Below are 15,252 nucleotides of genomic sequence, written 5' to 3' on the forward strand. Positions count from 1 at the left end.
TTCTCTAAGGTTTGCCAAACCCCTTTTCCTCAGATGATTCATTTTTCCAACTTGCCTGCTTTTCTTTCCCTTTAGTGTTATTCTTTTTGTTTTTAGTAATTGGTAGTTGGAAAGAAAGTTGTTTTAGAACAGGAGTTCTTAACATTTTTTGTTCCACAGAGCCCCCCCATATATATTTTAAAGATACTTAGATTACACAAAATGTTACAGAAAAAAATAAGAGAGATTCCCATATGCCCCACTCCCCACACCTCCCACCCTTCCCCACATTAACAACTTTCATTAGTGTGGTACTTTCGTTATAATTGATGAACACATTTGGAGCCTTGCCACTAAGCATGGATTTTACTTTACGTTGTATTTTATACTCTCCCACTCAATTTTGTAGGTTATGGCAGGATATATAATGACCTATATCTGTTGTTGCAGTATCATTCAGGACAATTCCCAGTCTGAAAAATGCTCCCGTATTACACCTCTTTTTCTCTCTCTCTGCCTTTAGCACCTCCAGTGGCCACTGTCTTCACATCAGTGATACAATTTCTTCTATTACTAGTCACAATAGTTTTATAGTAGAATAGCAGTAAGTCCACTCTAGTCCATATTTTATTCCCCAACCCTGAGGATTCTGGGATGGTGAAGCCTACTCCACCTCTAATTTAGAGGAGGCTCAATCCCATACAGCTGATGGATGGGACTCTCGCTTGCATTTGTAGACTCTCGGTTCCTTGGTATGGTGGTTATATATCCTCACCTCCTTGTTAGTTGCCCTGGGTGAGTCCAGTGAACTGGAGAGTAAGTATTGTAACTCTGCTGAGACTCAGGGTCCAGAAAGCACATGGACAGCCTAGAGATTCAAGTCTCTTGGACAAACACCTACCAACTCCAGCACCATCTATCAGTTCAAATTCTAGAAGGGAACCCCTTAGGCCTTATATATTTGTTGATTCCCAGGAATTTTAATAAGTTTAAAAATAGTGGTTTTACCATTAGGAGGGAAAAGAAATAGGGAAGTTAATGGTTTATTTGGGTCATTTGTCAGAGATTACTTTTAAATCTTTTCAACTACCATTTGTTCCATATTTAGATAGATAGCTTTGGATATTTAAGAGATTTCCTACGAAGTATCTACACTACTACATTAATTGTTTGCCAGTACATAGGCAAGCCCTGATGATCTGGAAAGAATTTTACTTTGCAGTTGTTATCAGAGAATATATCTAACCTGCCTTTGTATTTTATTTTATGTTATGTTATGTTGTGTTGTGTTGTGTTGTGTTGTGTTGTGTTTGTTGTGTTGTGTTTGTTGTGTGTGTTTGTTGTGTATGTTATGTTTGTGTTGTGTTGTGTTATGTTGTGTTATGTTATGTTAATGTATTTTTTGATACTGTGGACCAGTATTTTTTGAACCCAGGATTTCATATGTAGGGAGCCAGCACTCAACCACTGAGTCACATAGACATCCCTGAGTTGGTTTTTTCATTTGTTTTGCTTTGATGTTTGTTTTTGTTTTATCAGGAGGCACCAGGAATCAAACACGGGACCTCCCTTGTGCAAGGCAGGAGCACAGCTGCTTGAGCCACATCTGCTCCCTGCCTTTATATTTTATTTTAGTGTTAGCTAAGTATATATTATTTGAAATATGAAAGGAATTAATTTCAGACAATTTACTAATAAAACTGCCATTTTACTTTAAGTTTGCTTGTGCTATACGGTGCCCCAGATAAGAGTTAATGAACCAAAATTGATAAGTGTGACATATAAATCTATAGCTCTGTGTTTCTAGTTTGTTATTGATCTTTGGTTTTCTGAAATCATGGCTTTTATGTGATGGAGGTTTGAGGACACACTAAACCAGTTTTATCGTTTATATATATTAACATATAGGGGTTTTTTTTTTAGGCTTCTCTTACATATGCAGAAGCTCAGATGAGGATTGATTCAGCATCCATGAATGATGATATTACCACTAGTCTCCGTGGGCTAAATAAACTAGCTAAAATTCTGAAAAAACGAAGAATCGAAAAAGGGTATGTTTCAGAAATAGCTATTAAGATGTAATTTAATTCATTTATTTTGTATTAAGATAACTTGTGAACTCTATGAAGTAAATTATTTAATAGGCTAAATAGAGAGTAAGTGTTAGCAACTTGATTCTGACTGACGCTTGTTCAGGAGTTTTGTCTTATAATTTGTACTAAAAACTAAAATGTTTGAGTTAAATATCTTGAAGAAATTCCAGGAAGGTAAGAATTCATTAAGATTTTTGTGAATTATTTCAAATTTTAGTTAGGAATTGGTTTCCAAGTCACTGGTTTTCAGATGTCTAAAAAAAATGATGAAATCTTCCTTGCACTTAAGAATTGGAAGGGAATTGAGAGTTAATCCAAACCTTTCATTTTTTAAGAACTGAAAGTTACATAGAGGAAGCAGTCTTTCCAAAGATCTGATAGCTGGTGATAGATTTGGTCTTAACAGTTATATCATGGCATTTGTCTATTTCACAACAAAAGGTTTAAGTACTAACCCAAACTTACTGAAGAAAAATAATATAAGTTTGGTTCTTGAAAGACATCATCAAAAACAGGAGAGGAGTGGGTATAGCTCAGTGGTTGAGTGTAGCTCTTCAGTTGTACGAGGTCCTGGATTCAATCCGCTGTACCACCAGAAGAAAAAAGAAAGCAGAAGAAACCAAGTACATAAATATTTGTGATGCTGATGTTTCTGGTGGTCCCATGCCCATACAGGGTAGGGTCACAAGCAGTTACTAAGTGTTTTGGTTGGTTGGACCACAGACTCTAGTGCTGTACTGTTTTGTAACATGTGGCTAATTAAACTAATTAAAATTAAATAAAATTCAGTTGCTTAGTCACACTAGCTACTCAAAAGGTACAAGTGGCTGGTGACTACATTATTGGGCAACACAGATCTAGAAGAGTCACATGACCACAGAAAGTTTTATTGGACATTGATACTCTAGAAAAGTTATGCTGAGCCACACTTATCTCTACTTTTTCTACTGTCTCCCCACTTTCCTGGGGATTTTTTTGTATGATCCTAAATATGATTTTTGAAACTATGTGAGATAGATTTAGATACATTAAAACCCAATGAAAGACCCTCTGGTTTATTGGACTTACCCAGGCGGCTAACAGAGAGGTGAAGAAGGTCAGCCACCACACCAGGGAGCCAAGAGTACCTACAACTGCCAGCAGTAGAATTGCATCCATCATCCACATGGAATCTAAGCCCCCTCTCGATATAGAGTTGGAGTGGATGTAACCATCCCAGGGTCCACAGGATGTAGGAATAGAGTATGAACTAGAGTAGACTTACTGATACTGTACTAAGGAACTATTGTGATTAGTAATGGAAGAAATTGTAGCATTGATGTGGAGAAAGTGGCCAAGGTAGCCGCTGAGGGTAGGGAGAGGAAGAAGAGATATGATGGGACATTTTCAGGACTTGGAGTTGTCCTGAGTGGTACTGCAGGGACAGTTGCTGGACATTGTATGTCCTGCCATGGCCCACTGGGTGGACTGGGGGAATGTAAACTACAATGTAAACCATTATCCATGTGCTGCAGCAGTGCTCCAAAATGTATTCACCAAATGCAGTGAATGTCCCATGATCATGAAAGAGGTTGTTGATGTGGAGGAGTGGGTTGAGGGAGTTAGGGGGTTATATGGGAACCTCTTATATTTTTTTAGTGTAACATTTTTTAAAAAATGAAGAGGGAAAAAATAAAGCCCAGTGAAAGTTATCAAACTGAGATCAAAATGTTCCTCATACTAGTCATTCAGATGTTTATAAGAGAAACATAATTGGATTTTTTCTTAATGCAAAAATTCTTTGTTGCTGAACTATTCAGAATTTGTAGGTCTCTTTTTTCTTAGTAGTGCTGAAAAATAACTAAATCCTGTTTTAGGCTGTAAGAAAAGAGACATATATTTGTGACACATGAAATATTATTCAGCAAATATTTCTTATTGAGCATTTGCAGTATGTCATTAGAAAAAGTGTGTAAAGATTTTTTCAGAAAGTTTTAAAAGCAAAAGGAATAAAACAATTTTGAAGTTCTTTTTATTTTGGCAGTATAAATTAAGAGATGTAAATTTACATTTGTAATATAGCTTCTCATAATTAGGGCAAGAAAGATTTTTTAACTTTGAAAGCAGTCTTTATTTTTAATTTTTTGAGTAGTATGTCATCAATAAAACATATCCTTCACTCTTCAGTTTTAGGAACAATGGGGAAATGATCAGTAGAAAATACGTGATAATTTTTGCCTTTTTTAAAGGGTTAGTACTCATGGATGAACATAACAATTTAAGTGTTGTAGGAAGAAAAAAGATTGAAATGTGATCAGAATTTTAGAGAAAGATGTATTAAAAAAATATTGGGTCTTATGCAGAACTTTGTTTAAATTATTGCATAGCATGAGGATATTTGTTGAGAGTCCCTTGCCGTTAGTCTCTCTGCAGCCCTTTCTATAAAGATACGGAGTTGAGGAAGAAAAGGAATCAGAATACTAATTTACCTCATCTCATCTCATATTTTCCCCCTCCTTTTTCTTTCTTACTGTACGATTGTCTGTTGCTCCCTGTCGCTCCCTGATGTCATTAAAATTCCTAGTTTTCCGTTGGTTTGGAGTTGACATGATGAAAGTAGTGAAAAAAACTTAAGATTTACTTGGTTTGGGGTAATTTGCTTTTTAAAGGAGAACTTAACTCATTAAATAAATCAAGCACTTAGAGTGTATTATCTGACACAAATACCTCAAATGTTAGTAATCATCTGTATTTGTTAAATATTAGTGGTAGTAGGTATCAATACAGTCTCTTGGTTGAATCTGTATGGAAGGTGCTTTTGAACTGTGAATCTTCTGATAATGATGGAGTCATGGCAGCTCTCCTTTGCCTCTCCCATCCTCTCCCCACCCCACTGTTTTCAGTAGAAAATGTAAAATACTGCCAGTCACCTTTATTTTCAGAAGTGATTACAAACCCATATAGCCCAATAAAAATTTATAGTTTGGGTACAGAAGGTATTCAAACCCTCAGAAGCACGAGGACTCGATTTTGTTTGTGTTGCTGTTGTGCTCTTCTTAAATGCACTTGAGATCTGTAAAATATTACGTTAACATTTTCAAAAATAGAACATAAAATATAACAGATAGACATAAAGTCTTCAGAAGAACAACTGTTATGTACTTGCTATAGTCATTTAATGTTTTTAAAGAATTATTTCCAGAATTCTGTCATTGTTATTGGTATATACCTGACTAAATTACTCTTTAAATTTTATTTAGGGCTTTGACTCTATCTTCCCCAGAAGTTCGATTCCACATGGACAGTGAAACTCATGATCCCATAGATCTGCAAACCAAGGAACTTAGGTATATAGTTTTGTTGATGTGCAGTAGATAAGACTTTTGATCTTTAATGTATAATATATATATAGTAATAAAACCTATTTATATATCCAGAGAATGTATTTCTTGTAGGTTATGATTTCTGTAGATTTTCTTCAGTTATAATATATATAGATAAGTAAAAATGACATCAATTTTTAGTTTTTCTTACATAAAACTGGGATCACTATTATTATAAAAATATTTTCCAATTTGAATCAGTTGTCTTGGTGTTTGGTATATTAGATGATGACTAGTAATAGTTAAAATAAGTAAAAGAAGATGGTCCTGATTTATTTCCTGAGTGTAGGCTATACCATGGTAGGAGAGAATAGTCATCAAGACCAGTCATCAAGCCAGATTGCCTAGGTGTGGATCCCATGTCTGCCACTTACAATCTGTAGAATTCTGAATATATTATTTGATCTCTCAGTGCTTCAGTTTATTCATCTGTCCTCAGAGGGTGCTGTGAAAAGTATGCAGACATTTGCTGTAACTGTTATTTTTTTTAATTGGTTTAGTTAAGATTTAGAAAGCAAGGATATTTTTTATTAAATTGGATTTGAGGCCTCATTTTCTTTTTACATAAATTCTGATATTAAATATTCATTTTTGCTTTTCTAGTAGATGACTAAGGGTTAAAAACCTGAGGGAGTGACCTCAGGTCTTTACTTAGGTATGTGTTAAATATTCAGAGCTAAAATAAAAAATGGGGGTAACCTTATTTAATATTAATACAAACACTGAGCCTAATATTTGGGACTTTTTTGGGGGGAAATGTTGATACTTGCTTTGCCAAATAGAACATTTACCATTTTTTCTTACCAAGAGGAAGAAAAACCACATTCCTAAGAGATTGTCTCTGTACTTTTAAAGATATGAGTGAAGTTCTTAATATTTAAAAAATTAGCATGCTTTAGAAACCTTGTCAGGAAATTACAAGGTGCTAGTATTAAAAATGGAAACATGAATGAAGGATTAATAATCCATATTCAGTGACTTGGGAGAAAGAAAACAGTGAACAGAAGGCAGATTTTACTGAACTAAGCTTTGAATAGAATAACCATATATAGTATGAAGAGCAGTATCAGTTTGGTTAAGGAATCTAAAGTCTGACTCCTTGGCCTTGGATCCTGATACTCAAATAACTCTGACCCTAGGCAAGACAGTAATGTCACTGATCCTCATACAGGGCTCTTGTATAATATTATTTTTCATTTTACATATGTGTGTGTTCATCTACCAATATACACACACACACCATGTACACATACACATAAACTTCACAACATCTGGCCTACAATAAGTACCCACATTAGCTAAATATGATCTCTTCATTCCAGTAATTTATTGATAAAAATATAAATTTTAAGCCAATCTTTGACCTAAATGGCTTTTAATTCTCCTTAGTAAACTTTATTTTTATGGATTTATAGTTAAATATCTGTTTATATTTGATCCAGTAAAAGGAGGTGAAAATGCTAATGTTGGTAGTTGATACATATTACTAGATTTAGTAAAGCTTATATTTTTCTTGAGTGCAAATTGTAAAGTCTCCTCCAGCATGAGATTTACTCATGCAGTAAATGCAAAAGGAATAATTGGCATAGTTACTAGGAAATGAAAGACCCTTAAATCCTTAGAAATACCCTTGAGTGCACACACATATATGATTGGTTGCGTAGAAAATGCTTCCATTACCTTGTTGGTAGAAAACAACATGTAAATAGATGATGAAATACAGATGTCACAGATACTCCTTCCTTATTTAATGCTTTTCCATTGGCAGAGAAACAAATTCCATGGTGGAAGAATTTATGTTACTTGCCAATATCTCTGTTGCAAAAAAAATTCATGAAGAATTTTCTGAACATGCTCTGCTTCGAAAACATCCTGCTCCTCCTCCATCAAATTATGAAATTCTTGTTAAGGCAGCCAAGTCCAAGGTAAGTTCCTACAGTTTGAAAAAGTATCTGTATTTGTGTTGTGATTTATACATTGAGGTAAATAGTTTATATTCACATCTCTTAAAGATTTATTGTTTCTCAAGGCAAAAAAAATATACCGATAGTGTTTGTTGTTGTTTTTGTTGTTTTTCTCAACTAAAGTCCACGGTTTAACTTAGGGTTCACTGTTTGTGTAGTAGTTCCATGGATTATTTAAAATTTTTATTCTGTTACCATATATACAATCTAACACCTTACAGGAAAAGCCTTCAGTCTTTTGTCTTTAAGTACAATGTCAGCTTTGGACTTTTCATATATACCCTTTAACATGTTTAGAAAGTCTGTTCCTAGTGTTCTAAGTGTTTTTATCAAGAAAGGGTGCTTAAGATTTAAGATGTGGGTTTTTTCCTTCATTCTGTTAATGTGGTGTATCACATTAATTTATTTTCTTAGGTAGAACCACCCTCGCATAACACTGGATATTGGTGTATAAGTCTGTAATATGTTGTTGGATTAGTTTGCTAAAATTTTGTTGAGGATTTTTGCATCTGTGCGCTTAAGAGGTAATGATGTATAGTTTTCTTATCTTGTGTTATCTTTATCAGGCTTTGGTATGAAGAAGTTGCTGGCCTCATAGAAGAAGTTAGGGAGTGTTCCCTATTCTTCAGTTTTTTGGAAGAGTTTGAGCAGAATTAGAGTTAAGTCTTCTTGGTTACAGTTTGGGTTTTTTTGGAGGTACTGGGGCTTAAATCCTGGATCTCGGACATGGGAAGCAGGTGCTCAGCCACTGAGATACACCCACTCCCCCAGTCTTCTTGAAATGTTTAGGAGAATTCCCCTATGAAGCCATCTGGTCCTGGGCTTTTGTTAGGAGGTTTTTGATAAATGCTTCAATGTCTTCTAGTAATTGTTACGGTGAGATCCTCTGTTTCTTCTTTCGTCAGTGTAGGTAGCTCATGTGTTTCTAAGAATTTTACTGATATCTATTCAATTTTACTGATACCTATTCATGAACATACAGTCCATCCAAAGTATATAATCAGTGGTATTTGTTATGATCACATAGTTATGCATTCATTACTTCAGTCATTATTAGAGCATTTTCATTACTCTAATTATAATAAACAAAGAACAGGAAAAAAACTCTTAACTCCTTAATAATCACTTCTCAATCTCTCTATCCTTCCCCTGCCGTACAAAGCTAACTGTTCTCTTTCCCCTCTCTAATTTATTTGTATTTATATTTTGTATAGATGGAGTAAAACAATATGTAGTATCTTTTGTCTAGTTTCTTTCACTTAGTATATTTCCTTTTTTTAACCCTTAATGGAAACTTACTAATATACTACAACTGTCCATAGTTTGCTTTGCTTATATTTTTGCTTGACATTAACATCTTGTAATATTAACATCTTGTAACATTTGTTCAGTTTCAACTAAAAACAGTCACATATATACATTTATCTCCAGTCCAGTCTTTGTTATTATCTTCTTTCTGCTTACTTTGGGCTTAGTTTGGTCTTCTTTTTCTAGTTCTTCCAGTTTGGAAGTTAAGTCTCTGATTTGAAGTCTTTCTTCTTTTTTTTAATGTAAGCATTTAGAACTATGGATTTCCCTTTCAGCACTGTCTTCACTGCATCCCATAAGTTTTGGTATGTTGTATTTTCATATTCATTTGCCTCGAGAAATTTCATAATTTCGCTTCTGATTTCCTCTTTGATCCATTGGTTGTTTAAGAGTATGTTGTTTAATAGCCACAGTTTTGTGACTTTTCCCTTTCTTCCTCTGTTTCTGATTTCTGTCTTCATTCCATTGTAGTGGAAAATATACATTATATGAATTCAATGTTTTTCAATATGTTGAGACTTGTATTGTGACCCAACATACAGTCTGTCCTGGAGAATGGTCTATGTACACTTGAGAATGATGTGTATGCTGTTTTCATTGGGTGCATGTAAATATATCTGTTAGATGTAGTTAGTTACTTTAGTGTATCATTCAAGTCCTGTACTTCCTTATATGTCTTCTGGCTAGATGTTCTATCCATTACTGAGAGTGGTATTTTAATGTCTCCCATATTAATATAGAACCATCAGTTTCTCCCTTCAAATCTGCTAGTATTAACTTCTTTTATTTTGGGGTACTGCTTTTAAGTGCGTATATAATTGCTACATCTTCCTATTGTCCCCTTTATCGGGTGTCTAATGACCATCCTTGTAACTGTTTTTGACTTAATGTCTATTTTATCCAATATTAGTAAAGCCACCCCAGCACTTTTGGTTACTTCTTGCATGGTGTGTACTTTTCTATCCTTTCACCATCAACTTACTTGTATTTTGACTTTAAGATGAATCTCTTGAAGACAGCATAGAGTCGGGTCATGCTTTTTTATCCATTCTGCCAATGTCTGCCTTTTGACTAGAGAGTTTAATCCATTTTACATTTAAAGTCACTACTGATAATACAGGTCTTTCTTCTGCCATTTTGCTATTTAGCCTTTTTTAAGTCTTACACCTTTTTTGTACCTCACTTCTGTTAAAGCCTACTTTTATATTTATTTGCTTTCTTGTGTTGTGCCATATTGAATGCCTTCTCATTTCTGTCTGGATATATTTTCATGTTTTCCTTGTGGTTATCATAGGGTTAAAATTTAACATCCTAAATATACAACATTATATACCAATTGAACTTCAATAACATGCACATATACAGGGTTCTTCTGGCCTCTGGAGTTTTAAAAGTAGTTTTTCAGACAGTTCCTGCCTTTTAATAGTAGTTTTGGTGGAAGGACTGAGTCTTCAAGCTTCCTACTCTGCCGCCATTTTCCCTGGAAGTTCCTCCTACCAGTAGTTCTTTTGATTAAAAAAAACCTAACTTGATTGGAGTGTTCTTTTCCCACATTGAAATCATCTGCTTAATAAAATCCTTTAATGTCTTTTGTCCCTCTCCTAAGGATACCTATGCTAAAGCCAGATGTTCCAGATTAAGTTATTTGCAGAACCATGGATGTAGTAATCTCTTCATATCCCTGTGCCTTACATACATTCTTGATGGTGGTGTTGCATCATGGCTTTTATGAATTGCTTAATTTCAGAGATTTTTAAATAATCTGTTCTGTTTCTTAACTCAGTTAAGCTCTCTTTATGTCATGTACCTAAAAAAAAAAGTCTATTTCTTGCATTCATGGAAAAAGAAAAATTATAGAAAGGGGCACCGTTCTTAGTTCCTTGCTTCCCCTACCTTTGGTTCATAGACTTTGATTTAGGCACGCTTACCCTTGGAATGACTTGTGGCTTACATTAGCTTTCCCTGAGTCACCTGTTTAGGCCCCATCTTCCTGGCCAGTAGAGAGCTTGAAGGATTAATATTGGATCTCAGCTTCATTCTCTTAGGATGGTATTGGTCCACGATTTTTGGCTCACGTCTTTATGATGGGCCTATGCCTAACTATGCATCAGAACATAATCAGTTTCTCACTCTTCTGCTCCAAGGAGTGTGCTGCAAATGTGCTGAGTCATCCTCTCATTTGTTCCTAAGACCTGGGCAGAACAAAGGGCAGTTTTACATTTTTTTAAAAAAAGATTTATTTATTTATTTAATTCCCCCCCTCCCCCGGTTGTCTGTTCTGTGTCTGTTTGCTGCGTCTTGTTTCTTTGTCCGCTTCTGTTGTCTTCTGTTGTCAGCAGCACGGGAAGTGTGGGCGGCGCCATTCCTGGGCAGGCTGCACTTTCTTTCACCCTGGGCGGCTCTCCTTACAGGCGCACTCCTTGCGCGTGGGGCTCCCCTATGCGGGGGACACCTGTGTGTGGAAGGGCACTCCTTGCGCGCATCAGCACTGCACATGGGCCAGCTCCACACGGGTCAGGGAGGCCCGGGGTTTGAACCGCAGACCTCCAATGTGGTAGACGGACACCCTAACCACTGGGCCAAGTCTGTTTCCCCTTACATATTTTTGACTCTTCTCACTCCTTAGGACAAAGCAGCTAAGGTCAGTGACCTAGCAGTCCCACTCTTAGGATATACTTGTAGTACGTGGATATGTCTACCAAAAGATTTCTATAAGACCGTTCGTAGCAGATCTAATCATAATAGCCAAAAAACTAGAAACAATCAAAATATTCCATAGTAGATTGGATAAGTTGTGGGTAAATTCTTCATACATTGGCATAATCCTTGACAATAAACAATCAAAAAAGAAACAAGCTGTTACTATATACAATTTAGATAAATCTCATAGACAGTATTGAGTGGAAGAGGAAAGGTTGGTGAGGAGGAATAGAAATTGAAACACTTGCTCATTTCTCGTGAGAATGTAATATGGTACAGCTGATGTGGAAACAGATGGGTAGATCTACAAAAAGTTAAATATAGATTACAATGTGGCACAGCAATTCTACTTTTAGGTATATGCCCAAAAGAAATGGAAACAGAGTCTCAAACAAATACTTGTGTATCAGTGTTCAAAGCAGCGTTATTCACAGGGGCATAAGGTGAAAACAAGTGTCCATCAACACATGAAGGAATTTAAAAAATGTGGTATTGTACTACAACGTGAATGAGCTTTCAAAACATGCTAAGTGAAAAAAGGCTAGATGCAAAAGGGCAAATATATGATTTCACTTACATGAAATATCTAGAATAGACAATTCACAGAGACCAAGTAGATTAAAGGTTACTGGGGAATGGGAGATTGCAGCTTAATTGATAGAGTTTCTGTTTGAGGTTGTGAGAGTTTTGGTAATGGATCGTGGTGATGGTTGCACATCATTATGAGTGTACTTCATATCACTGAATTGTACACTTAACAATGGTTAACATGGGACATTTTGTGTTTATATATGTTGCCATGATAAATTTTTTTTAAAAAAGAGTTTTGTGTTGTTTGAATCCATTGATAAAAAGTAACAGGTCCAACAGGTGATAGAAGTTAACATAGTGATTCTCTCTGATAGGGTGTTTGGTCAGGGAGTTTGTTTTAGTCTGAGAGGAGACATGAAACTTTCTGGGATGCTGATTTTATTTATTTCCTGATCTGTATTGTGATATACATTTGTAAACATTTATTGAGCTGTACACGTAAAATAGGTGCACTTTACGCACTTCATGTGTTATACCTTGGCAACAGGGAGGATTAAGAAGTGGATGAACTAGGGATTTTTTTTTTAAGGAGGTACCAGGTATTGGACCCAGGACCTTGTACTTGGGAAGCTGGTGCTCAGACACTGAGCTACATCCACTCCCTAGTAGGGAATTTTTAAGAGAGAGAATTGATGAGATTTTATGAATGTAAGGGATAAGGGAAATGGAAATATTGAGTATGACTGCCAATTTTATGACTTGCTAACTGGATGTATCACTTGGCCATTTATTAAAATATAAGAGCTACTGAAATAGTTTTGGGGCTAGGATTATGTGTTTTATTTTAGACATCCTTAGTTTGAATAGTAGAATAGTCAAGTGGGAGATATTGAATAAAAGGATTAGATGTAGCAAGTCAAGCTTATAAAAAGTCATTGGCCTATAGATGAGCTCACCTGGACTGAGAACATAAAGTGAGAAGAGGGCTAGTCTCACAAACCTAAAGAATTGCCAACATTTGGTGATCAGATAATAGAAGACCCATCAAGAGCATCTGGGTAGGAAGAAAACTAGATGAAAGTTTGAAAGAATGCCACTTATTGCTGCTGAGAAAAAATATGACACTTAGGAAGTGTACAGTGGATTTATGGACATTTGTTGGTGGCAGGAGGAAAAGTTAAAGTGTTCGAGATTTGTGAAATTAATACTTCTCTCCCAATAATTTGTTTTTTAAATATACTAAGCTAACAATTTTTATCATTTCTTTGCTTTACTAAAATTCACTTCCAAAAGTTTGACTTCATATTTTCAGTTGTTTATCCTTCAGTCCCTTAGTTTTTATAAATTTATTTTTAGCTCTTCTAGGTTAAAGATGAAAGGCATAACACTGATTATCTGGTCAAAAACACTATTTGTTCAGTCTGATTGGTTATATTTTGAAGTCTTAGTGGTACTGATTTTTAAATATTTAACATAGTGCTTTTCTTTTTATTTTTAGAATTTGGAAATTAAGACTGATACAGCAAAGGCTCTGGCCGATTCTTTGGACCGGGCTGAATCTCCTGATTTCCCATATCTAAATACTCTGTTAAGAATATTAGCCACTCGCTGTATGATGCAAGCAGTTTACTTCTGCTCTGGAATGGATAATGATTTTCATCACTATGGTTTAGCATCCCCAATATACACACATTTCACTTCACCCATCAGAAGGTACTTGTATGAAATTAAAGGAAGAAGGAAATAGTTAATTTTGAGTTTAAAAAAGTCATTTTGATGCTAACACATCATGGTTCTTATTTCTCCTTCTTATTTCTAGATATGCAGATATCATTGTCCATAGATTGCTGGCAGTGGCTATTGGAGCAGACTGTACTTATCCAGAGTTGACAGACAAACACAAGCTTTCAGATTTATGTAAAAATCTCAATTTCCGGCACAAAATGGCTCAATATGCCCAACGTGCATCAGTGGCGTTTCATACCCAGGTATTTGCTTTCTACTAATATTGCTAGGAGAGATGAAGTTTTGTTCATTTTTTTAAAATTTCAAAATATTTTAGGATAATTTTAAATAATATTGTACATTATTTTACAGTTATTTTTCAAAAGCAAAGGAATAATAAGTGAAGAAGCCTATATTCTGTTTGTTAGAAAGAATGCTATTGTGGTATTAATCCCAAAGTATGGTTTAGAAGGTACAGTCTTTTTTGAAGAAAAGGACAAACCAAAGCCACGGCTTATTTATGATGACGAGGTACAGTATTTCTAATGTTTTTGTTTTGGTGGGTTTTTTTGCCCCCCAAAATTTATCTTAAATCTCTAAACACAGGCCAGAAAATCCAGATTTAAATTTGCTACCTAACTTGAGGGTTTCACTCACAATTTCTTACTTCAGCCTATCTATCTACATACATATGTTGTCCTTGATTTCTTTATACCATGTAAAGATTTCCTCTCTAAGGAAACTTGGATTAAGCTTTTCTTTCAGTGGACAGATGAATTAAAAGAATAAATGACTGCTTATAAGGAAGGGATTCTTTTAAAACCTAATACTAGTCTTTTATCTGACATATTCCATACTCCCCTAACCTTAGTAAACCAACTCGGTGAGACTATTTAAACAATAAACTCAGCCTGTAGTAACTTTGTACTCCTCTACTACATCAACAATTGACTTCACTAATTAATGAATGCTGAGATTAATGAATGTATATTGGGACCACTTTAAAGAACACCTCAAAGCTTATCAATATTGAAGTATTTTTTTAATTTAAACTTTTAAATGAACTAATTACTATGTAGATAAAATGTAAAGAATTGGAACAAAGCCTCAAATGTAGGAAAGCAATTAATAATAAAATGTGCTTTGTTTAGATACCTTCACTTAAAATAGAAGATACAGTCTTCCATATATTTGATAAAGTTAAAGTGAAAATCATGCTAGACTCATCTAATCTTCAGCATCAGAAAATCCAAATGTCCCTGGTAGAACCACAGGTAAGACCATATTTATAATATGCATGCGGTGATGGAACAAACAGCACAACATATTTTGTGAAAGAGGGATGTAGACACGTTGTTTCTGTCTGTTAGAGGGAATCTCTAAAGTGGTATGGAGGTCAGATATTTGCAGAGCAAATCCTATTTCCTTACTAATTTCTCTGTGCCATAGAATCCCAGATATCTGGAGTTTTTCTGAGGTCCTTGGTACCTAAATTTAGAGAGGTCTTTCTTATCTCCTGCCTTGTCTTCCTTTTCATTTGTTTTGAAATATTACTCGTACAGATTAAGATAAACTGTATAGCGCAATGTG

At 35.1% G+C, this 15,252-nt stretch overlaps 1 protein-coding gene across 1 annotated transcript in view; it reads left to right on the top strand.

Moving 5' to 3' along the window:
- Positions 1–15,252, top strand: part of DIS3 (DIS3 homolog, exosome endoribonuclease and 3'-5' exoribonuclease) — a 36,764-nt gene that overhangs the window by 14,428 nt on the left and 7,084 nt on the right. Inside the window, exons 14-20 of the mRNA XM_058276591.2 lie at positions 1,903–2,030; positions 5,312–5,398; positions 7,203–7,359; positions 13,436–13,650; positions 13,757–13,925; positions 14,035–14,193; positions 14,814–14,936. Of these exons, the coding sequence (XP_058132574.1) occupies positions 1,903–2,030; positions 5,312–5,398; positions 7,203–7,359; positions 13,436–13,650; positions 13,757–13,925; positions 14,035–14,193; positions 14,814–14,936 (1,038 nt within the window). The remainder of the gene's footprint in view (positions 1–1,902; positions 2,031–5,311; positions 5,399–7,202; positions 7,360–13,435; positions 13,651–13,756; positions 13,926–14,034; positions 14,194–14,813; positions 14,937–15,252) is intronic.

This window comes from Dasypus novemcinctus, chromosome 15 (genome assembly GCF_030445035.2).
Source record: "Dasypus novemcinctus isolate mDasNov1 chromosome 15, mDasNov1.1.hap2, whole genome shotgun sequence".
NCBI classification, from domain to species: Eukaryota; Metazoa; Chordata; class Mammalia; order Cingulata; family Dasypodidae; genus Dasypus; species Dasypus novemcinctus.